The sequence below is a fragment of the Talaromyces marneffei genome, chromosome 3 (genome assembly GCF_009556855.1).
Source record: "Talaromyces marneffei chromosome 3, complete sequence".
NCBI classification, from domain to species: Eukaryota; Fungi; Ascomycota; class Eurotiomycetes; order Eurotiales; family Trichocomaceae; genus Talaromyces; species Talaromyces marneffei.
Window position 1 is genome coordinate 2,680,621 of NC_072350.1, and position 23,869 is coordinate 2,704,489.

At 47.3% G+C, this 23,869-nt stretch overlaps 6 protein-coding genes across 6 annotated transcripts; 3 read left to right on the plus strand and 3 right to left on the minus strand.

Annotated features, from left to right (window-relative positions):
- Positions 1–5,608: 5,608 nt before the first annotated feature.
- EYB26_004718 (uncharacterized protein) lies at positions 5,609–6,103 on the minus strand (the record flags this gene model as incomplete). Its single annotated transcript, XM_054264009.1, has 5 exons — positions 5,609–5,666; positions 5,767–5,793; positions 5,845–5,885; positions 5,929–5,963; positions 6,040–6,103. 5 exons carry the CDS (start codon positions 6,101–6,103, stop codon positions 5,609–5,611), a joined length of 225 nt encoding a protein of 74 aa, XP_054119984.1.
- Positions 6,104–8,747: 2,644 nt separating this feature from the next.
- On the plus strand, positions 8,748–10,711 carry EYB26_004719 (uncharacterized protein; the record flags this gene model as incomplete). The annotated part of the gene is made up of 2 exons (XM_054264010.1): positions 8,748–8,896; positions 9,025–10,711. The coding sequence occupies 2 exons, from the start codon at positions 8,748–8,750 to the stop codon at positions 10,709–10,711; spliced, it is 1,836 nt and encodes a 611-aa protein (XP_054119985.1).
- Positions 10,712–11,779: 1,068 nt separating this feature from the next.
- Positions 11,780–13,119, plus strand: EYB26_004720 (uncharacterized protein; the record flags this gene model as incomplete). Its single annotated transcript, XM_054264011.1, has 3 exons — positions 11,780–11,785; positions 11,906–11,982; positions 12,036–13,119. 3 exons carry the CDS (start codon positions 11,780–11,782, stop codon positions 13,117–13,119), a joined length of 1,167 nt encoding a protein of 388 aa, XP_054119986.1.
- A 1,396-nt stretch (positions 13,120–14,515) lies between these two features.
- EYB26_004721 (uncharacterized protein) lies at positions 14,516–17,561 on the minus strand (the record flags this gene model as incomplete). Its single annotated transcript, XM_054264012.1, has 4 exons — positions 14,516–14,629; positions 14,697–17,272; positions 17,328–17,446; positions 17,512–17,561. The coding sequence occupies 4 exons, from the start codon at positions 17,559–17,561 to the stop codon at positions 14,516–14,518; spliced, it is 2,859 nt and encodes a 952-aa protein (XP_054119987.1).
- Positions 17,562–19,853: 2,292 nt separating this feature from the next.
- Positions 19,854–21,560, plus strand: EYB26_004722 (uncharacterized protein; the record flags this gene model as incomplete). Its single annotated transcript, XM_054264013.1, has 5 exons — positions 19,854–19,883; positions 20,252–20,271; positions 20,327–20,388; positions 20,464–20,612; positions 20,664–21,560. 5 exons carry the CDS (start codon positions 19,854–19,856, stop codon positions 21,558–21,560), a joined length of 1,158 nt encoding a protein of 385 aa, XP_054119988.1.
- Positions 21,561–21,773: 213 nt separating this feature from the next.
- On the minus strand, positions 21,774–23,328 carry EYB26_004723 (uncharacterized protein; the record flags this gene model as incomplete). Its single annotated transcript, XM_054264014.1, has 2 exons — positions 21,774–22,791; positions 22,850–23,328. The coding sequence occupies 2 exons, from the start codon at positions 23,326–23,328 to the stop codon at positions 21,774–21,776; spliced, it is 1,497 nt and encodes a 498-aa protein (XP_054119989.1).
- Between the last annotated feature and the right edge of the window lie 541 nt (positions 23,329–23,869).

The following is a 23,869-nucleotide window of genomic DNA, read 5'->3' on the forward strand; positions in this document are numbered from 1 at the left end:
ATTGCTCGAAACCTCGGATGTGAAAAATGCAAACATTGAAAGGCCGAGAACCCTACACATTACCGAGGATGAATTCGATTCCATAGATCAGGCACATGTTCACGTCCACCAACAAACCGACAAACTAACCAGCCAACCAACGACCGAAACCCCTCACAAAGTTCAGTGTCAAGTCATGGGTTGATTTGGGGCTAGGGTCGCAGAGGTCATCAGCATCTAACCCTGCGAACCGTCCTTACTGAATTAGTGCCATCCTTCGATGTGGTCGGCATAGCTTTTTAAGTTGATACAAAGATTGACTACGTAGTAAGTTCAATCATGGAGGGGGCCAACGTTAGAGAATCCTCTTATGGGACCCTTGTACATAAGTAAAGCCAACCAGAATTCTGAATTCAAAGCAATTTGATATGTCCATTCTATAAATAAACATCTTTCCCTGGGTATAAGACCCTTTAATATAACTATAAACTACATGATATATATTAAACTGATATGAACGATCAACAACCGTGGTCAAACGTCAAACAACAGTTCGATCTGCCCACAGTACCTAGTACAATTGATTGAAATTAGGGATGTCTGCATGCGGCACACCAAACATTCTATATTTGTCGAGTCGATACTAGCACCTAGCTCGCATCGAAGATAAAACCGAGCGATATCTAGTGGTTATGTGCTAGGGTCCTATCTCTAGCCCGAGGGTTCGCTGACATGGCCGGGGCTTTTTGATCCACATACCTACCGTATGCTACGTAGATTGACGTATCCGCGCGATGAAGCTCAAAGATTCGGAGGTGGTGTCAGATTCATGGCTGTTTTGGTTCTAGGAGTCGGAGCTTAGAAGGGCGTGGTTAGTTAGTGACCAAGGACGGACCGTCTGCGAACGCTTCAATCTTAACAAGTACTTGCACATAAGTCGGACTCCGAGTCTCCGAGTTCATAAGTGACTGGAAAGGGCAGTTGCATAAATCGGGACACACGGAACGATAAGATAAGATGGTACGATACGTGTTTGTTTTTCTTACGGTCAGTTATATCCTCTTTGGGAGTGCATCTGAGAACAACATGCTGAGTATTTGTTATTTGTATGCGATCTTGAGCATTGAGACGGCTAGGTATGCATATACTTTAAGTATACGAGGACGATCTGAATCCTCAGCCTTGTTGCTATTCTCGAGGAATATTCATATTCATGCGTGCAAACCCCAAGCACGTTCCCCCCCACAAATATTGTAACATACCGTACAGACTACAATCGGAGCTGCCCGACTCGCTCAAATCGATGCACACACGCACGCCTAACCCCAAACAGGAACAGAGGAGATGACATACAGGAGAGCTTGGCCGGGTAATGATCTGCAATTAGAACGAGGAACACTCACGCCACGCAGAGAATCGATTCGCTGATGATTGTGCTCTCTACTAGCATGAATAGAGATTTGATCTGTACGTACCTAAGCTTAGGTACTGACTGGCCCGTTGAAGTGTCTTTAGAGTCTGTGAGATGTTTGGTTGATTGTTTATTTGCACGGTGGAAATGTCCTCTTTTGGATAGTTAGTTGGGTAGGTTGTTAGTCTTGTTGGTTGTCATCAATCCCTCAACTAGTTAACTTAACTTAAGCTATTTGTTAAAACTGCGATGTATACTCTATAATATAATAATATACTTCGGTATGAACCTCATGGGAGTACTACTCACTCCCTTCCTGATCGCAAAACCCGTACCCGTATGCAGAGTTCCCGGTATCAGCTGATACAGTATTCATACCGTATACATACCACCTGCATGTAATCCCGCATACAGAAACCTTCGTAACGTATTCTCGAACAAAACGGATCAGGCCACGCAACGCTGATTGGCCAGCCACCAGCCCCGCACCTAGCCGTCTGCCGCAATCGTCCTTCCTTGTTAAGTCTAAACTAATCTAATGGCAGATACGGATACAAAAATTATCCGCAAACAAGCGTTGAGTCCCATCTCTTATCACTCAAGAGACGAGATAGATGAGCGGTATAGGTTGCTGCTACGTAAATAGATTCAGCTTCTTATCACTTATCAATGGAGCAATATGCAGCTCAATAAAAAAAAAAAAAAAAAAAAAAAAAAACTGTGAGGTCAGTTATAGGGCAGCTGTTCATAATATGATCTTCAAGAGATAAGGGGAAGAAAAGCCTCAATTCATGACCATCGCGTCGATTATGCATGCAATAACTGTGCAGGCGGTGTATGGAAACATTGGCCTAGCCTTTTGACAGCTTCACACCCGTTTTAGATGGTCCTCTTCGACATTCCTATTGTGCTCTGTACTTGGGACATGCCTTCTATCTTCCAGCAATGTTCGACAGAGGTTGTGATCAACGAACGGAGTACCCCGATGTATATGGGCTGGATATCGTTCTACATAGTCATGTAGTAGTACATACATCGTGCATGGCTAGTCGAAGCCTCGAAGGTCCACAGAAAAAACGTTCAATCTATTCATACATCGATAGACTTCAAATGTACCGATATCAAATCCATGGATTCGGAGTACTCGCCCTGATATCCTGAACTCCGCAATCTTGGACCACTCAGAAGACAGACCCATCCGTATCACCGAGATTGCGCAGGAGCTTTAAAATTTATGCCTGTTTTCGACGAATGGATTTTCGTTGAGTCAATTTGATCCAGTTGCTTCGAGGGGGGGATGGATGTTCCTGCTATTCTTTTAAGGTATTTGATTTGCTTGGATGTATGATGCTGGTTGAGCAGCCAAGCGCAGATGGCCCTACTATGTATACTACAGTAGTAGGCAAAAGAGAGAGAAAAAAAAAAAAAAAAAAACCCGGGGGTGGATCAGGGAGCTAGACCTCAAAAGGGTAATACATGAAAAATAGTACAATGGAGCTGTTACAACCAATTGGCAATCATCAAGCACAAATTAGCCTTCTAGAACTTAGGCTGATACAAGTAATTACCTCCTAAAGCTTAGTCCTGTTCAACCGGTGTGTTTGGTCTGATTGGCTCGCAACTAACTATATTAGAGTTCGTCCAGTACGCTTACTACACTACACCAGTTTCGGTTCTACCTCCGACTTGTTGTGCGATTTGCGTTCGGGGAGTTTTGTTGCTTTGTTCTCCATGGGCTGTGGGCTTTTCGGTTCGTTCAACTCCGCCGATATGATATGCTGTTTGTCCTCTCTACAGTGTGTATTCAGCATTGAGTATTCACTATTCAACGGGAAGATTCAAGTAATGTATCTCATGTTGTTTCCGGCATACTACCACGTACATACGGAGCACAACTTGTCTACGTAGGTAACATCCGTATTCCTCGTTAAGCTCAATGCCCGTCCTCCTACTTTCAAATTCTGTGGGGAAATCGGGTTGTACAATGACTTCCGTGACCAGTTCTCTTGGTAGTAAGCCGTAGTTAGTTAGCCTTCGGACAGTTAACTCTCACGTAACTAACTGGCGGTGATTCTGACTAAAGTCTCCGATCCCCGAGGTCAGTGCATTTCTGCCCTTCTTTTAAGTTCTCTCTTATTTTTAATCTATTTGACATTTTTTTTAGAGGGGACCCCTGTTGCTTATTTCATTACAAGCTCTACACTACACTGCACAGTAGAGGGGACACCCACAATAGACACCGATACGAGAGATAGAGATAGACGATCGCTTTGATTAAGCGAGCGAGGCTCAGGGTCCGTCCGTGGCTGGCTGCCAGAGAATTGTTTCTCCCGCTCTTTCTAGAAGAATTCAATCCATCCCTTTAGTACTTACGGAACAGCCGAAACGGAGAATTTTCTTTTCTGGCGGGTTGCCCGCAGACTCGGGCAAGGGAAGAAGAAAAATGATAAATCCTGCAGATAACCAATTTTTGAGTCTGGTTGCCTTTTTCCGTTAGGCTAGGAGTAGGGGGATGTTGGCTTGCGAGGGAATACGTACGTGGCTGTTCAGGTTTCCCCCGCGGACAGTCGCTCAGCGCTCGCAAGGTTCACGTATGTATGTATGAAACTAAGTATGAAACTAAGTTATGTACGAAATCCTGAAGAAATCGCAGTGTGTCTAGAGTACGGAGTTCACACACACACACGAAATCTGTATTTAACCCCGGGTGTCATGCATGCAATCAATCAACCACTGAGAATCCCGAACACCCACCATGGGGGTCATTCAAGTTCTCTTATTTGAGTCGATCCCGGCCGTCGAGAATATGGCCACCAATCACCGCGCAAAGGATTCAAGCCTTCGATTCGCTAGACCCTATACAGGATGCACCGTTGAGGTTTATTTCATCCACGCTAGGTTTGAAGTATGATTTAGTGCTGGGGTCCCGTCCAGCGATTAACGTGTGTACGAGTCACGATGCTTTTAATCAGCGTAGTCCTGGTTGGGCATAGTCACGCGCTAGTTATCAGAGATCGTGTACGTATTTGTGTACTCCGTAACGATGGACTCCAGCCGAGGCATTGTTTTGTTTTTACCGAGCCATTCATTCATTCTATTCTATTGTATATCGCTTGAGGTGTCGGCCAGTGCCTGGTGTGCAGCATATGATTCCAGTGACACATTACGCAGCGTATGTATGTATGTATGTATGAATCGAGATCGAGATCCGAGTGTCCTGGTGTGTCGTACATGTAACTACGTCTATCTCGATATCGGCAATCCGACTGTTCCGCCCCGTAAGTTATCTACCATCCTTGCTTTAGATCTACACACCATCGCGATCCTTCAGGATGTAGATGGTTCTTATTACGATAAAAGATTCAAAAAAAGAATCAAAAAAGAAAAGAAAAGAATCAACAGACAGGGCATTTACTCTCAATAGGACGTATGTATCTGCAACAACACATCCATGGCGCGTGGCTTGCTTGATTTTGGGGGCTTGCGGTGGCTTGTGCCCAAGAATCAAACCTTAACCGATGTCTTCAACCCTACCTACATACGTAAAGGAAGCATGAAAGAGTACAGAGAACGGGAACAGAAAAAGAAAAGACACGAGACAAAAGCATCTGAGATCAGCTTTACACGGGACTTGCTACCCGCGATGACCGACGATCAAACGAACTAGAACCGTGTCGATCCATCCAGAGACACACATGGAGATGAGGGTGGTCGATCATAAAAGGATCGGTCGGATACGGTGTGTGATGCTTTCAACCTTGAATTTGCAAGGCAGATTCTTCGAGATTATTTTAACCGATGAGTAATTTACGAGTCTAATCGCTGGTCGTAACGTAACGCCATATGCCCCGATGCCAAAAGAATCAAGATGCATATCCACGTATTTCGTTATGCATTGATACGATTACATACAGCAGCCGCACTTGCATAACTAACTACGTACTTGCAGTAACAATAACTAACTAACCTAACTTAACAGAACCAGTTGACAACACAGCAGGTTCCTGCATCAGCATCGCCCTAAGGTCTTGGCCCCTGAGGCTAAAGCCATCATCTTGATTTTAGGGACAGATTCGCCACCTCGTGAATATGTAGTCGCGAACCCATGCATCGGAGTACTCCGTACTTTGTTCGGTCTGTTCTTTCTTCTTCTTCCTCTTCTTCTTGTTGTTGTTGTTGTAGTTCCTCTGTACGCAAGATAACGAGGTTGGCTGGTAGTCAGTCACAGCTTGCATGCATCCTTATCTGCGCCTTAAAGTAGGCGGTGGGAGCGTTCCTGATCGACAGCACTCAGTAGAATTAATTAGTGATGGTTGGGGACTGGGCCTGTGGGAGAACGGAGCTCGAAGAAATCCCGATAGTGCTGTAAAACATACGCTTCTTGTTCTGGAACGATCCTCTGACTAAACTCACGAGTCAGTCATCATACTTTACTGTAGTTAGTACATACATACTTATGCTTCAATAGAACTTTTACCTCCCATAGCAATGTCGACTGGTTTGAAAGCACGGGCTCGGGCGGGATCGACTGGACTCACGAAGCACATCACTTCGTATTCTCGCTCATCCCTGGCTGTTTAAAAGCCATTGATTAGTTGGCGAGCAGACGACAAGATTAGTCATGTTTCAAGGAAGAACAGAACCCTAACCCTGGGTATGCAAATCACGACTTAAGCGCGAAGAGCGAGCTACGGAGAAGACAACAGCTAACATTTCCTAATCCGGTATAAGCCACCCCTTCGGCAATTCAGTTTTTCCCAACGGCGAAAACCGAGATAGACGAGCAGTACACACGAAAGGTTGACTGACACTAGAGGGATCCTTCCATCAATAGCTTTGCGCGCTGCTGGTCCACTGTGTCTAGCGTACTGCCCAACTACGTGCTTGCTCCGAGCCTTCTCGTGCCGTTTTTCTTTTTGTTATCTGCCGCAGTTATCGAGGCTTGTCAGATAGTTACTCCGTCGATGTCGTGATGGTTTTCACATGTCAGACAGACCACGAGCATTGAAGGGGATCGGTCCACGCATGGCTCCAGACAAGCAAGATAGAATTAAATCTTGCTTGCATTCATCCCTGTCAACTAATTCAAGTACCCCTATCCACTCTTCAACCTGTGTCTGTTTTTGCGCCGGGATGGAGAGCCAGGTATTTGATAATCCATTGACAGGGACAGAACCTTGTTCTTGGAAAGGTAGTTTCGTTGATTGGCTGAAGCCATCGGCGTTGATGGAGATGTTTTTTTATTACAAGTACTCCGTACCCAAGATGTTCAGATGAGTTTGACCATGCACGCACAGAAAGTCAGTAACAGAATTACTCCGTAACTATTGCAGGAGCGAGCCGACTCAGGCGAGCGACCCGCACGATAGTTCCTTCCCAAAATACAGAAGAAGCAGAAGAAGAAGAAGAAGAAGGAGCGGACAAGTGACAGTGTCAACACTCCAACAACACAACACAACAACCGCGGCAGGATCCACCGCCCGCCGGTCGCTCTCTCCGGATCAGCGAATGGCTTAAACACCCAATTTATCCTCACACCACTAACTAACGAACTAACGAACTAACGAACTAACTAACATAACCGACAGCCTAGGCTGCCTCGCCCATCTGACCTAATCATCCTTGACACGATACACTCCATAACCTACAACCTCTCTAAGTTACATAGCAACTGCACAGACTGTGTCGAAGCGTGCGTGCTCGTAGGACTCCGTATGGCATACATACTCTACAGAGTATGCCGTTGTTATCTTATCCTGTCCCACTGCCCGCTGACCCAATACAGGCCCGCTGCCCCTTCATCCTTCCATGCTCCATCTACTGACTGCTACATGCGACTCGCGAGTACTCCATAGCAAAGACTGATACCCACTTGGGGTTTTTTGGAATGCATAAAATCAAAACCAGTCACTAGATAGTTAGCGCAGGTGGAACGGCGGGCAACTGACATTCCTTGGCCTTGCTTGCCTTGTCTCGTGAAGACGACGGACAGAAAAAGAAATAAGCATAAGCCATAAAAAGAGAAGAGGAATAAGCAGGCAGAGTGATCCCTGTCATCTGTCCGTATCCAGCGTATACTCTTGTACGAAGGAGACCCGGCTAAACCGCGTCTGGTCGCGTCCGGCCAGCTGCCACCGGACTTGGCTCGATTAGGAGAGAGCCAGAGCGCCCCCTCCGCCCGTGGTGCGCTAACCTGGCTAACCAGGCTAACCAGGCTAATCCGGCTAACCCAGGCTAGCACTAGCCTCCCGCCGTCGTTGCTGCACGCAAAGGCACTAAAACACCTTCGGCTATCCATAACTTACTCGTAGGAAGCAAGTACGTATTCTTAAAGGTTCACACTAAGTTAGACTAGCCCTTTCCTTTTTCCATGCTAAAACGCTCGAATCCTTTTAAGGAGTCTTAGCATCCTCGTTGCAAATCATCAAACTAGACTAACCCCTCTTTTGCTCTGCTCCCCCCCCTTGGCCTAACCTGTCCTGCTGCGGTGGGATCCACCGTGCCCCGTGCTGGCTCCGTCGGGATCGGATTTTGCATGGATGATGATTCGAGTCTTGCTTGATCGGGTAAGCCTGTCCAGCGTGTATCGACCCATACCATACCAGACTAGCCATTACCCATGCTCCCGGCGGTCCGTATTTATGATACCATACCGTACGCTTCTCTGGTACGGAAACAGTCTTTATCACAAGATTCATATCCTGTTCGTTCGTTCATCGCTCCGTCTGCACCGCGCCCGCTCTAGTTGGATTTTTGATTAATTATAGCTTCTTCTCCCCCTCCTCTCCTCTACCTCTCAACCTTTCCTCTGGACTTTTTTTTCTTCGTCTCCTTCTCCAATCCAACTTGCGTCTATTTCTCCCCTCCACCCATTTCATATACCCTCCCTACCCCGTCCCTCCTGCCCGCGTTTGCGTGTTCATGCCTGCCGTTCATGTCTATATTCATGTTTCTACATGCAACCTCCTAGCAACCAACGCCACCCACGACCATTGCTTTATTCGCGCAAAAAATAATGCTTCGACTGCATTAAGCTGATGCACTCTTGCGCCATCCGCCAGCACTCCCAGCTACTCTAAAAATCTACGTTTCGCGCCGTTTTTGGCAGACCTATTGATAGTTGCTGCTCCCGTCTTCCCCATCCGGCAACCAAACACAAACTTGCGTTTGCGGAGAGACGACTACCACCCACCACTCCCCCAAACAAAGAATCAAAGAAATCAAATTTCTTCAACAATCACACAGCCAATATAACACCAACAAACACATTCGACCTGGCTTACTTTCTCCCGCCTCTTCCTTCCTGTTCGAACTTGTCCCGCGGCTGTAGACCAGCCCGCGTTCGCCCTCATACAATATGGAACCCTCCTTCGACACAATGACCATGCCCTACCTGGCGAGTCCGCTCTCGCTGGGCCACATGCAGGGCACCGACTACCTCAATTCATTGCCCGGTCTGGATATCCCAGACCAGCGCTCCAACTTTGACGCTGAAACGTTCATCAGGTGCGCTCCCTCCAATCCTCTCTTTCTTTTGTTCGCGACAAGCGCACAAACAGAATTTCCCGGCTCATGAGCCACCGTTATAGTATTTTCTGACAGAACTGATATTCTCTTTTTTTTTTTTTTTACAGTGGCGATGACATGAGTTTCTCGCAGGCCAATATGTCTCAATTACGACGCTTCAGCTCATACGAGGATGCTTTTCCCGCTCCTCCCGAACTGCTACCTCCTTTCGAAACCGTACCTCCCGAGCAACAAAATAGCGACTCCATTGATGGAAATCACAAGCTGCTCTCGTTCTCTCTGCCCGTCTACGGCTTCACCCTCCTCGACTACTCCCTCCGCCGTACCTCATTGAATGTCTCCGCTCAGCTGCATGGAATGTTCTTCCTCGCCGAGTCCCCGTGGACCAACTCTCCCAACGAGGTGCCACCTCCACACGTCGCAGAGCTTACCTGCTACCGACGAAATCTGTTCCAGATCACCGGTTCCGTGACTCTACCCCGAAGCCTCCGGTATATCATGACCGAACAGGGTGACCGCATTCCCATCCTCGCTCAAGAATTGACCGTGTCTGCTACCGAGTCGGTTGAGGGAAACCCTGTGAAGATTATCTCCGTTCCCTGGAAGACACCAGCGGCCGCCGCTGCAAACGGCAGTGCCGTGGCTGCTCCATCCGCAGCCGAAGAAAAGGCCGAAAAGGAGCCTCCGTCGATACCTCTAGATACCATGGCTGCTGGACAGGACATGGACTCCGATTATGCGACTTTCCCCATCGCCTGGAAACGTCTTCAATTCCGGATAGCAACCGCCAACAATGGTCGCCGCAAGGAACTTCAGCAGCACTTTGTTGTACGTCTCAAGGTTGTTGCAACTCTCTCTACTGGAGCCAAGATCCCTATCTGTGAGGTGCACTCAGGACCAGTGATTGTCCGTGGCCGTAGCCCACGTAACTTCCAATCTCGCAAGGACCTTCCCCTCAGCGGCAGTGCAGCTTCCTCCAGGAAGAACCAACAAGCAGCCGCACGAAACAGTGCCATGGCCGCTGAAGCCCAGGCAAAAGCCACAGCTGCTTCCACTAGCAAGAACACCGCTTCCCCATCTGAGATGTCTCAAATATTTTCCTTCGACGCGGGCATTGCACAGCCCCGGACTAACTCCTCTCCTCCGTTTGGAGACTGGACACAAATCCCTCCCCCAGTCACCACAACAGGCGCTCTGGCGACTCCTACTTTTGCTCCCTCTCATGGACTTGCTGCATATCCCCAGTCGAGTCCAACCGTGACTCGTGGTGGCGAACATCCCGCAAACGTTGCGGGTACACCGCCAATCAATCTATCACTCATGGAAGATGATTTCAAAACTCCCAATAAACCAACAGATCCTCAGCGTGGAGTGACATCCCGTGAAAATAGCTCCGCCAGTGTTCCGGTCTCATTGGCTGGACAGAAACGTTCCAGCCCTGAATCCTCTGGAGCACCGCCAGCAAAGATCCAGAAGATGATCCCCACTGGTAGTGTACCAAGACAACGACCGGCAAGAGCGCTCTCGGCGTCTCTGCCAGTTCTACAGACTTCGAATGTATTGCCACCATATCATGCAACTCCGTCCTCATATCCCACCGCCATGCCTTACTCTGGAGAAACAGCTGATTTACTGTACGAGTATTTCCCACTGAGCATGGATGACTGGCAGGCACCAGTGGATGCTGTATACCGACCGCATGTGGTACATCACACGCACATGCCCATGGACTACAAGTTCATGGCATCCCGAAATCGGAGCAAACGATATTTCGCTGCCGAAGACGTTTGCTAGATGAATGTCTTTCTCTTCATCTGGGGCCATTTCACTTCAAATTTGAAATACATGTTCAGGTACATAAAATTCACTCCGCTTCTTTCACACCCGGCCCCGAATGCAACGTTTCAACGCGATGTACGGGAAGAAATGATATAACGAAAGTTTTTGCCAAAAAATCTTCAAAAAGCCCCAACTATCCTGGACGTCATACCATATGCATATGGAGTTATGGCGTGAGATTATCTTTCTTACCTTCGTTCTTATATAACTATTTGTCCACTGAAGCGTTTTGTCCCCTCACAGCAAGGGTAACGGAACGCCCCTTGTGATGTATGTACTCATTAACACGGCGTTTATACTGTTGATATCACAACGGATGGAGGCACTGGTTGTTTTTGCAATTCTTGATTTATGCCCATGTTTTCTCGTTACCTCCTTTCTTCGACATCGGGTTTCTGTACCTTCGAGAGATGGGAGAAAAAGACGTGAAGGCTGGATGTACGATATGCTTCTTTTGTTCTAATTCGTCGGTTTGCCTTTCGAGCTCATGAAGCTCATGCAAAAATATGAGTGATACCATTTTTGATTCATATGACTTACTCTTCACACATCAATTCTCATCTCCGTAGAAACAGTAGGACTTGTCAGATAAGGGGCCATGGCCATCGAATGCTGGTTGTTGGGCCCTTAGGCAAGTATTTTTTGGGACCTTCTTCCATCTTAGATCCTCCAGGAGCTTCTCCTACACGCCGTCCCGTTCACTTTCTGAATTTTTAGGGGCATATATACATCTAGTAGCCTTCGACGCAGTGATAGACCTACGCAGTTTAGGGTTGTGTGGATTAGGTACCTGCTTGAATGACACTTGGGGTGGATCCCTAATTGATTAACTATTAATCGTCAATGATATAGCAGGTTCATTCTCAACGTACCCAGCAACAACAACCTTGAAAATGGATCGGAATTCGAGAAGTGCTTCTGCTTAAATGCATCAAGTGGCAACTTAGACACGTGGTCTCAAAAATCTAATTGAGTCTGCTGTCTGTTGACAGAGTTGACCCATGTTTTCCACTTTCTCCATCCATGGCGGTACCGACACAATAACCACTTCCAAATAGCCCACAACCAAGACGACGCCAACAAATTGCCCAGGCTTGCGATTGGTGTCGTGTAAATCGGATAAAATGTGACGACAAGCATTCTTGCCAGAACTGTCAGAGCTGGGGTGGGCATTGTACTAATTCGAGGCCGTTGGAAGCGGCGACGTCCCTGCCTGCGGCTAATAGGTACGACATAGAGTTCTGAAGTAAAAGACAGATTATGCTAATACGCCGAAAAGAGATATCCGACGATTGAGAAGCAAGGTCAAAGATCTGCAAGAGCAACTCAGGATTGCTAAACAAGAAGCTGCTGAAGCACGAATACAACAAGCTCAGATTCAGACTCCGGCGCAGACTAATAATCACTCAACTCCATCATTGCATTCGTTGCCGGATGCAGTTACTCACTTGGCTGGAGACACCGAACATAGTCCAGGCCCAACCCTTAGCGAAGTATGGCGAGGGCTAGGCACTCGTACCGGAGAATTGTACTACGGACCCATATTGTCGTTGTATTTCCTGGCTCGGGTCAATCACTATCTCACCTCGGAAGCATTCAATCAGCCTTTGGGAGACATAAGACTTAACTCATGTCTAGCAGCGATTGATTATGAATCTTATTCTCAGCAGCAGCCACAGTGGGATACCCCTGGATACGCAGAGGATCTGACACGCGTTCAGGAAGAATATTATCTCAATCTACTATGGCAGACGTTCCACTGTCTATATCCTATCCTTTCTGAATCAGAGTTTACTAGCTATTATACTTCATTGTGGTCGTCTTCTGATGGTAGCTCTACTCGCAAGCCTTCGCCATTGGTTGACGTTCTACTTGCCTTGTGCATGCAGTTTGGCAATGTCTTTCTCTTCGGCGAATATAACGGTGGTCGAGAACCCTCGGAAGTTACTCGGCCAAAGGAAAATGTGCAGATGACTGGCCATATATATTATCAGAGAGCGCAGAGATTGTTGCAAAGTGAGTTGGAGCATGCATCCATCATGACACTGCAGGTCCATATATACTCAATAATCTACATATACAACATTTCCCAATTCAATACCGCGCATAACAACTTGGGTACGACATTGAGGATTGCTCAGGCTTTGCGATTGCATCTTGGGCTGATGCCTTCCCCATTTATAGAAGGTCAAGGGCTCTATTATCGGATCTGGAATACTCTCTACCGCCTGGACAGCCAGCTCTTGATGAACCTTGACGGCCTTCGCAGGTTCGGTATCTTGATTGAGTTCGACGACGACAGCGCCGAACAAGCCCGGTTATCTGGCAGCTCGCTTCTGTCAAGCCATGAAGATATTAGCTGACTGAGCTTCCACACCCAGTGCACAAAACTCATCTCCACCGTGCAAGCCGCCCAAGCTGCTTTCGAGCAAAAATGTAGCCAATTACTCAATGACAATACGACTGGTGACATCTACGACAACCCACAAACAACCGAGACAATAGCCGAATTCTTTAGACACAAAGTGGCCCCAGTCTGTTAAATGGGTCCAAAACATCCCCAAATCACTCAAATATGCTCTCAGGGCCGACGGAGGGGCATTTTTTTTTAACAGACCGTACGTCCTTGAACTTAGATACGTGCAGCCCCCCCTATGGCTTCAGCGCCAACGCCTTTTACTTGAGCTTCTCTATCACCACCTCCAAATCTCTATATTACGCCAATTACTATGCTTCCCTCCTGTGGTTGTATCCCTCACTCCACTCGCAGACAGCTTCGGCATTTCATGTGTCTACTACGCGATAACCATAACTAATATCATCCACCAAGTCCTTGCCGAAACAGACCCGCTACCTGGCTTGTTCCATGTCTATCAATATCAATGGGATACCGTTTTGTGTACACTAGGCTTTGTGCTTGCGAACCCCGTTTATCCACCTACACCACCGGCAAGAAAGTCATTGCAGACTGCTGTCCAGAATCTGGAGATTATCGGGGAGCACTTCCCGGCTGCGGCGAGTGCGGCACGGTTGGTGTGGGATATGAATGGGGGGATGGATTAGGTTATTGACGAGTTTCGGCGGAGTATGATGGGTCGAAAGGGGCGCGATCCTGCTACTTTATCATCATCGTCATCGCAGACTATGCCATCGCAGACTATCACCGCACCCCTTAGCAAGACGGCTATACAGACATCATATACACAATATCTATCAGAAAGTTCTACAGCAGCAGCATCATCATCATCATAGCCCAATCGGCCTGTTCCAGCACTCGACATAGGGTCAACGCCGCCTCTGACGACAGCTTCTACTGACACTCCCGCTATACCAATGCCGATGAAGGTGATAAGTGGCACCGACTTGCAGTGGCTGCAGGGCGCTCTTGACTCCTGGGCCGACTTCGCAGTTTGATCCGCGATCGTCTTATCTGTATCTACTTACTTAGGGAGGCAGCTAACTATTGACATGGTTCCAAAGTGGTTGGACAGGAAGACGTTTTTCATTCATTCGTTCAGTCATGGATATAGTCAAATATAAATAACGCCACCGAAATATGTAGATGAAGTGCACATAGACACACAGAAATGGACACGGATATATGTATATATACCTCATGACAGAACTACCTTTACCTCATCGAGGAGGTTGGTGGCAGATTAATTAAACACTCATTTCGTACAGACAGATATAAACTCCTTAGATAGAAGAACATGGATTGCGCACTCGTGGTATATATCAGGCGGAAAAAAAAAAGGGTTAGGATGGCTGCATCAACTTCCAGGTCGCCGCGTCACAAGTAACTTCTTCAAAGGTGTGAAGAACCGTAAACCCCATTGCCGTTAAAGTGTCAAAGTTTCCATCGCCGTCGACCTATATTTCCAATTAGTATTCATAAAGTATAACAACCACTGAAAAAAAAAGAAGAAGAGAAACATACACAGTCAAGCATAACTGCATCTGCCCCGGACTTCCGGACTTGCTTGATACCCAACAGTATCAAACCCTGCATCAACGTTGCATATTCACCAACCGATGGTGAGATCACTGGTGACGAAACTCCTCCTCCTCCTGCAATCAATCCATTGCAGCTTCCATTCGAGGAAGAAATACTATCGTTAACCGGTTTCTCCTTTTCCTTATCTTTCTTGTGTAACGCTGGAATGTACTCTGCTATCGCGGATTGGCTGTTATATATCACCACGCTACCCAATATAGCGCCATCTTCGGGCCTCTTTGCGCGAATAATGCCTGAATGTGGTGCCCCGTTGAGTGCCATTTTGTATATTTCCATTACACCCTGACGGGAGTTTGTCTTGATGTGGTCGAATATGGACTCTGCATATTCCCAGCCATGGACAAGGTCGTAATCTACCTCGTTTGTGTGTAGGCTTTTGGCCAGCCCTTCAGGAGGCGTCCACAATGACAGCGGTCGAAGCAAGACGCTGCATACAGGTCGTGACAGTGTCGTGTTCCATCCTAGCTGGGCGAACCATTGCCGTAGTCTTTTGCGTTCTACAGGGTTAGCTGCGGGAATTCCCAGGTATATGCTCGGTAAGCGAGAGCCGAGCTGGAACCGTTTCACTCCTTTTCGTTGTAATAAGCTTCGAATCGCCCGGTTGTGAAGTGAGTGGCCTATCGATAGCTTCCGTCTTGTAGGGTCCACAATTATGGAACCAATGACTCCGGTTCCAGTCGAGCGGAAGAAGTATGTGGAACAAAATCCATACAAGGCCTGTGTTGTACTATTCCGCACAACAAAATGTGCTTCATCGACATCATCATTTCGGAGAAGGAAACTATGAGACGACACGTGCGTCAATTCAGCATGCGAGCCACTTTCTCTCACAGCATCTAATAACACGTCGAGAGCTTCGCCGTCACGCTCCTCATTCCATGTTTCGACAAGCCAATGTTGGCGTGACTGGTGGATCTTTTGGCTTCGGCTGATCGTGCCAGGCAACGAGCCGGTAGGTGAGAGTTCGCCATATAACACTTTGACAAGCGCTTGTAACGCCGTTTCGGTGAAATCATATGTACATATATACGTGTTGATAGAGGGGTCTATGGCGAAATCATACGGCGAGCTCACTGCAACCACAATGACTGGTTTTTCACGTCGTTCGCCTGTCTGAGAGTACTGCGATTTGCATATCATCGACACGTGTTTGGTGAATCCGTGCTGGTATAGATTTCGATTCGAATCCGCCGTCAGTATAATAACGGCACTAGCTCGGTCAATAAGACTCTCGTGTATCGGACGTACTCCGGTAGATGTGTAGGAAGTGTGCAGCACTCGACCAGATCTTTGACGAGCAAGTGATCGTCCAAACTCTCGAAAAACACTCTCCCCGCTGGATATCGATGAGCCTTTTTCCCACGAAGCCGACGGGTCGGGTGAAGTGGTGGTCATCATGTTCAGCATCGACCGCGAAACGGCTGACGCAGGCAAGGGCTTCACCAACGGTGTCAATAAGAGAAGCTCCTCATCTGGCTCGAGTATTTGCGGCAAGGGAAGCAAGTCGTTGTTATCACGAACGAGAGTGATAGAACTATCGTACGCGCGTGTAGAGAGGCTAGTATGAGATGGTTGCATTTGTGTCAAAGCATTGATGCCTCCAGGATTCAACGCCTGTTCCCATGTCGTACAACGAGCCTTCATGGCCAGAACTCTTTGAAGGGATTGTTTAATTCGCGAACGACTAATCATGCCATTCTCTACTCCAAGCTTCAGTCCGTTCAGCGCTTCCAGTTGGAACGGGTAAGAACGGCACAGAAGAATCAAATCGCACCCAGCCTTCATTGCCATAACGGTACCCCCTCCCACACCGATGTTGTGTGTAAGCGCTTCCATTTCTAGACATTCAGAGACCACGACTCCGTCGAACTTCAAGTCTTTTCGCAAAAGACCATCAACCACTTGCTCCGAGAGACAGGCGTGCATGACATTCACCCCAGCGGAAGACATAGCAACACCACCCACCATCACCGCATCAAGACCGTTTGCTATGGCGTTACGAAATGGAATCAAAGCGCTCAAGCTTAATTGCTCCAGTGACTCAGTGATCACAGGGACATCGGTTTGTGAACCGACAAACTCTATATTGCCATAGGAAGGAAAGTGTTTACCACAGGTGACCAGTCCTGCTTCTTGATATCCTTTCATAGTTTCAACGCCGTATTGCGATACTTCTTGAGGGTCATCTCCGCTTGTTCGAACGCCAATTGGTTGACTGCGCACGTTGGTCAAAACATCCAAGACGGGACCTAGAATCCAATTGACACCAACAGCCCTTAATTCCTGGGCAGTGGCCGACGCAACTTCGTGGGCGAGTTGCTTAGAGCCCGTTGCAGCGATTCCCATAGCACTCGGAAATTGTCGAATATATATCTCGTCGTATAAACTATTGACTCCCCCATTCTCCTGGTCTAGAGCAATCATGAGAGGAACTGGATGGCCAGCATCTCGCGCTATGGTTTGTAATTCCAGAATAAGTTTCGTGGTTTCTTCGGCAGCTATCAACAAGCGTCAGTCCAGGTCTTACTTCACTATCGGCAATCAATAACATACATTTGAGATTCTTTGCCGTCAATATGATACTACCAACATGGTAGTTCTCGATCAGCCCTCGGATTTGTCCGTCAACCGTTGTTCCGTCAAAGCCCATCATAAACAGCTGGCCCATTTGCCTAATCTCATGTCAGTCCGAATCCAGGAAGTCCACAACAAAAATGTTCCAGAATGCGGATATTACCAGTCCAAGTCGTCCCATATGGGGGGCAATGACCCGTCCTTTGGGGCCATGACGGCCCGGCGCGAGGGATTGCCAGCTCGCAGCGATAGCAGGCCACAACTGGCTTCAAGAATCCAATCGAATCGGGATCGTAGATATATGGAATGATGCGATAACTGGTATTAAGACTCGGTGGTGCCCTGGATAAAGGGAAGAACGTCGGTGCAAGCTATGGATTGGAATCGGAGGCTGGTCGCAAACGCACCGAAGCTCATAAACCTGCGGCACTTGTCGCGTAGCTCGCTACTACGTTGGGTGACGTGCAAGCTTGAGATGGGACTGCAATGGCTGAGCTACAGTATAGATGCGATAGAGGTGATATACGTAAGTATCGACGACTCGAGTAGCGAATGGCCAGCTGTAGAAAGGGAGATGTTGGTTGTGATGAAGCCGAGCTGGTAGCTGGACAGAGCTCCGCGGTGATAACAACAACAGAGCTAAGCAAACAAGGATATTGATAGACCCTTATCTTACCAACGACGCCAAAGATCGAGAATAAACTATGCCAGCTGTTTAAAAAGTAAAGAATGCGACTGGCAGCTGTGCCTAAATCGCGAGGGGCTGGCTGACTCTCGAATAGAGAGAAGCATGGGGCTGGATGACTAGTTAGGTTACTGCTTGACTACGGCGTAGTGCTTACTGTACTGTACGGGGCACCTCACGTGCCGACCTCGACGATAAGCCGACCAACAGATAAGAGCAATTGAGCGATGTCCATTGGCCAGATAGTTTAGTAAATCACGTGACTTGACGCCAGAACGGGAAGACCCCGGCCCGGCCATAAGAGGACTAGCGTCGTTTCTGTTTGGAGACTTTTGTTTTGACTCGGAGAGATCTTTCCAACCCAACGCATCTCAGGAATTGGATAGATGTGTGGATGTCGCCATTGAACATAGACATAGAATCAGTACGCTGAGAAATGCTGCCAGTACCGAACATGGCCGGGTCATGCATTGCGATTGCAGAAGGGAAGTCGGGTGTTCAATCAAAGCCTAGCTCCTACATGGTATCTCGTTGATACGTCTCAAGTGACCCTACTCCATAGTACACATATATTGAATGAAACCAAACTATTCATATACCGAGGATTGGATGTCGATGTACTTCCAAACCACCTTGGAAGCGACTAGAGAATTATATAGTTATATGGCCTATCTAACCTAGTGATAGTCTGGGCAATCCTTCTAGAACACCTGCAAGGACGGCACTAGTTAACTAGTCATGTCACAGCTAAACCACTAAGAGATAAAGAAACAAATCTGTAACCAGGAATCACCAACAGATGGCTTAGGTAACATACGTAGCCCAAGAGAAAGAGGATACCACCGTTGCAGCAAATGTCACCTTGCTCTGGCCGAATGCAACCATCCCAAATCTCTTGGGTAGGGCTTGGCTAATCCGAATGCGGTTAGATGATTTTGATCATTGCAGTTCGTTTTAAGTATGGATTATGAAATAACATCTTGATTGGAAAATTTGTTATAATTGATGGAAAAGAAACGCTGCGGATATAGTCTGTTAAATCCCAAAGACCTGAAGAATAAACTGTCGGAGTCCTGTTTGCTCTTTGTCGTGGATCAGTCGGACTGTTCGGCATATGCGGAGTAGTTCCTGATCTACCATCGAAGACCTTACAGGTACATACAATACGTGTATGTAATTATCAATACAGATAGCGTATTGTAACGATCAATTACCAAGCACGCTCGAATCCAGATATGTATGCAACCAACCTCAAATTCTAGGCCGATATTTGATCTAGCTTCATTTCACATAGCTTTCTGTGTGATTGATAATGCATATGTAAACTATAAATAGATGATTCGAAGGTGCCCAGCTATGTACGCATCAGGATATTGTCACCTAGATAGTTACCTAGATTACATAGGCAAGGACTACTACTATTGATATGCTTTTTACCATGAACCAGCAAACCCAACACTAAACAAGAAAATAACACTCTGTATTCATGCAATCATAAGTAGAATTAAACAAGCAATAAAGAATTACTAACAGGGATATCAGATTATTCAATTTTACATTCATATTCCTGTATCTTGTTAGCAGCTCGCGGGGCGACATTGTAATTTATCCAACATGCGCCATATTAAGCGCAACATGACATACGATGGAGCCGTTACACCACGCTCTCCCAGACTCAAGGCAACCGTCGCCATCCTAGGCCGGAGACGGAGACGGGCAATGAAATAATAGTCCTCACGTAGCAGTATGTAGGTACACGCCTGGAAACATCAAGTAGTGAATAACATAGCCACGTTGTAAATGTGACTGATACGAGGAACATGACTGGTTGGGCCGCTCTACTGACTGGCGTAAGCAAGCAATGAACTATGAAGCATAGATGTGTATTTTACTCTACTCCATAGTCGGCGTAATCGATCACAATACATACTGTATGGATGTATCTTACCCGATAAGTAAAGCAGAGTTTAATGGTTCCATCCTTTATCACCCGCCTTGGGTCCATGTAACTAGCCTGCTCTTCGACTTTTCTGATTTCTCCCATCGTCTCCAAAAAAAGAACCTCAGCTTTTCTCTTTCCTATACTCTATTCTGTATATACGCAGAAATTGCTTGATCATATCTGAAACCAAGACCAGCAATATCGACGAAAGGTGCAGCTCGGCATTTGCATTGCGCCTACTCTTTTCTTATCGGAAGCTTAAGTGAGGTGACGTAGTTCGCCTTCATCTGCACAATGTAAGGGATACGATCGTTCACATACATGAAAGCAAGTCTAATAACTGATAAACAGGAGAGTTATCATCCGTGAAGACCCTCAGGGTGTCTCCGAGTACATTGCCGAATATATAGTCAGTATGTATTTCGCCAATTCTATCCTTGTTAAACAATCCCATCCGGGGAAGCGCATAGAGCTAACTTTTAAATCAGGCCGAATCAATTCATTCAGCCCTACACCTGAGAAGCCGTTTGTCCTCGGTCTTCCTACCGGTAGCAGTCCAGAGATTATCTATCGTATCCTCGTGCAAAGGTACAAGGCCGGCGAGATCTCGTTTCGCAATGTCGTTACCTTCAACATGGTTAGTATTTGCGAGAACGTTGAAATATGATCGAGGCTGATAATGAAACAGGACGAATATGTTGGCATCCCGCGCGATCACCCAGAATCCTACCACAGCTTCATGTACAAACACTTCTTCTCGCATGTTGATATCCTTCCCGCCAACATCAACATCCTAAACGGCAATGCGCCGGACCTTGCCGCAGAAGCGGCTTCCTACGAAGCCAAAATCGCGCGCATGGGAGGCATTGAGCTTTTCCTCGGCGGTGTCGGACCAGACGGCCACATCGCCTTCAACGAACCAGGCTCATCGCTAACAAGCCGCACACGAGTGAAGACCCTAGCTTACGACACCATCGTCGCAAACTCCCGCTTCTTCGACAATGATGTCAACAAAGTACCCAAAAAGGCCTTGACGGTTGGTATCCAGACCATCATGGATGCGCGCGAAGTCGTAATTGTCTGCACGGGATCACACAAAGCGCTTGCCCTACATCATGGTCTTGAAGGCGGCGTAAACCACATGTGGACCTTGTCCGCGCTTCAATTACATCCTCACCCTCTTATCGTCGCGGACCGGGACGCCACGATGGAACTCAAGGTCAAGACAGTCAAGTATTTCGAATCGATTGAAGAATCAGGCACAGATGCTCGTACCCAGGGTCCACCTTTGGTCTACAGGCCACGAACCTATGTCCCAGCTCCATTATTCGCCACCGGAACCGCAGCAACAGCAAGCGGACTAGCAAACATCACATCTGCACCTCTAGACGTCGCATCCCGCGGTCTGGTGCCCAAAGATCTCAAAATCAACACTGACATGCGTCGCTCCGCAGAGGAAGATGGCGAATTGACGCCTGATAGTATGTCGTCACGGATATTGGATTCGGGGATTTCGGGTCTGGATGCTGCGCTCAAGGGGGAGTTGTTGCCTGATCCTATGGCATCGAGGATGACTCCTGTCTAGACGTATTTATGGTAACTTGGGGTTCGATTTATTTTTTCTGGAAAAGATTGCAATGAGCGTGGTTTGAGCAGGTTAAGGTTTCCCTTTTTGTTTTTTTTTTGTCTCTGATTATTCCATTGGCTAGATTGAACAAGTATGCACTGGAGTTATTCGCTTTTGCTCATGCTACTCAAAATATGATGTACATTCTATATACAGTTTTGGCCATAGGGCTCAAAGCTTCGCAAAAGCAGTAACAACCACATTGCTCATATCCACCAGGGTGCTCTTATTCTGGACCCAAGCCTCTATACCTCTCCTCCCATTCTCAACGCCCAAACCACTCTGTTTCCATCCGCCCACACTCATTTCAGCGGGTGACTCGCCCCATGAATTCACCCATGTAATACCGGCTTGTAATTGATCGATTACGCGATGAGCAACATTCAGATTTGAGGTGAACACGCCCGCTGCGAGGCCTAGTTCGGTCGTGTTGGCGCGTTGGACGGCTTCTTCGATGGTGTCGTATGTAAGAATAGAAAGAACAGGGCCAAAGATTTCTTCTCTGACTATTTTCATGGAATCGGTACAGTCGGTGAAGATGGTTGGTTGGACCCAGAATCCTTTTTGGAGGTCTTGAGGTAAGTTACTGGGCTGACCAGGCCCGCCATACAAAAGGGTTGCTTTATCTGTCTCAATGCCATGTCGGATGTAATCTACGACTTTTTGATGGTGAACTCGAGAAACAAGCGGACCGAAATTGGTGGAGGGATCCATGACGGGACCAGCTCGGACATATTGCATTTTCTCCAAGAGACGTTTTTCAAAGGCTGATTTCATATTTTTGGGCACAAACACTCGTGTGCCATTTGTGCAGACTTGCCCTGTACTATAGAAATTGGCCATCATGGCTCCATCAACGGCAATTTCGAGATCAGCGTCCGGTAAAACGAGGAGTGGTGATTTTCCACCGAGTTCCATCGTGACATATTTCATGTTTCCAGCGGCTGCTGCTGCCACCTTTTTGCCCGTAGCAACCTGTCCGGTAAATGATACTTTGGCGATGGAAGGATGAGCGGTCAGGTATGCGCCAACATCACCGGCGCCGTGGACCACATTAAAGACGCCTGCCGGGAGACCGGCTTCAGTGTAAACTTTTGCAAGGGTTTCGCCGTGAAGGGACGTAAATTCACTGGGTTTGTAGACCATTGTATTGCCGGCTGCGAGACAGGGTGCTGACTTCCATAGGGCTCTAAATATGCGTTAGATTCAATTCATCTTTGCGTATTGGGAACATTAAAGGGCTTTACATCTGAATAGGATAATTCCAAGCTCCAATGCCCACACATACACCAAGAGGCGCTTTCTTGGTATACACCCACGCATCTTCCCTCAACTGAGTGGTCTCTCCATTCAAGCCACCACCACCTACCAAATTGGCAAAGTATTCAAGCACATCCGCGCCCGTCGCAACATCTACAACACTAGTCTCACTAAACGCTTTCCCCGTATCATGCGTTTCGGCGGTGGCTATTTCATTGTTTTGTTCGCGCAAAAGCTGGGCAGCTTTTTGTAAAATGCGCGCGCGCTGAATGGGAGGTGTAGCGGACCATGATGGGAAAGCCCGTTCGGCGGATTGAATGGCCTTATCAACGTCGGCGCGTGAAGCTTCGTGGATGTCTGCGATGTGTGCGCCGGTTGCAGGATCGATTGTTTGGAAGGTCTTATTGGAGGTGGCGGCCTGAAGCTTGCCGTCGTAGTAGAGCTGTCGCGCGGAGTAGGTGACCATATTGGTTGGACTCATGAGCGAACGCAAACAAACAAACAAACAAACAATCAATCAATCAATCAGAAAATGCAGAGAATGGAGAAATGTCATGAGAGTACAGTAAGTTGAGATAAGTCAGTAAGTAGCTGGAAGTTTTTACCTCATTGCTCCTTCTGAGGGGCCACGCCGACTCGCTTTCTCAGCACGTCATTGGCCACCACCGGACGGAGTACCCTCGCAAGACTCTGGTAATATACGTGCGTACCACAGTTTCACATGCCATACTACGTAAATGTCCCTGATAGACGACAAAACAGTCAATTGATTGATTGCCATGCGCAGTCGACCTGCTAGTGGTTACCCCGATTAGGAATGCCCACCCCGACTCCGCGATAAGCGGCGCTAAGCCCTAAGTGGCATCCTTAATCACTATCGGTTTTGTTGATTTGTTTTGTTTGTTTTTTTGGAGATCTTTGTTTTACAAGAAGCCATAGAAAGATCCGTTGCGTCTTAGCGCATTCCGTAGTCTGGATTGAGTGCAGTCATTGCATGTCCTTTTTTA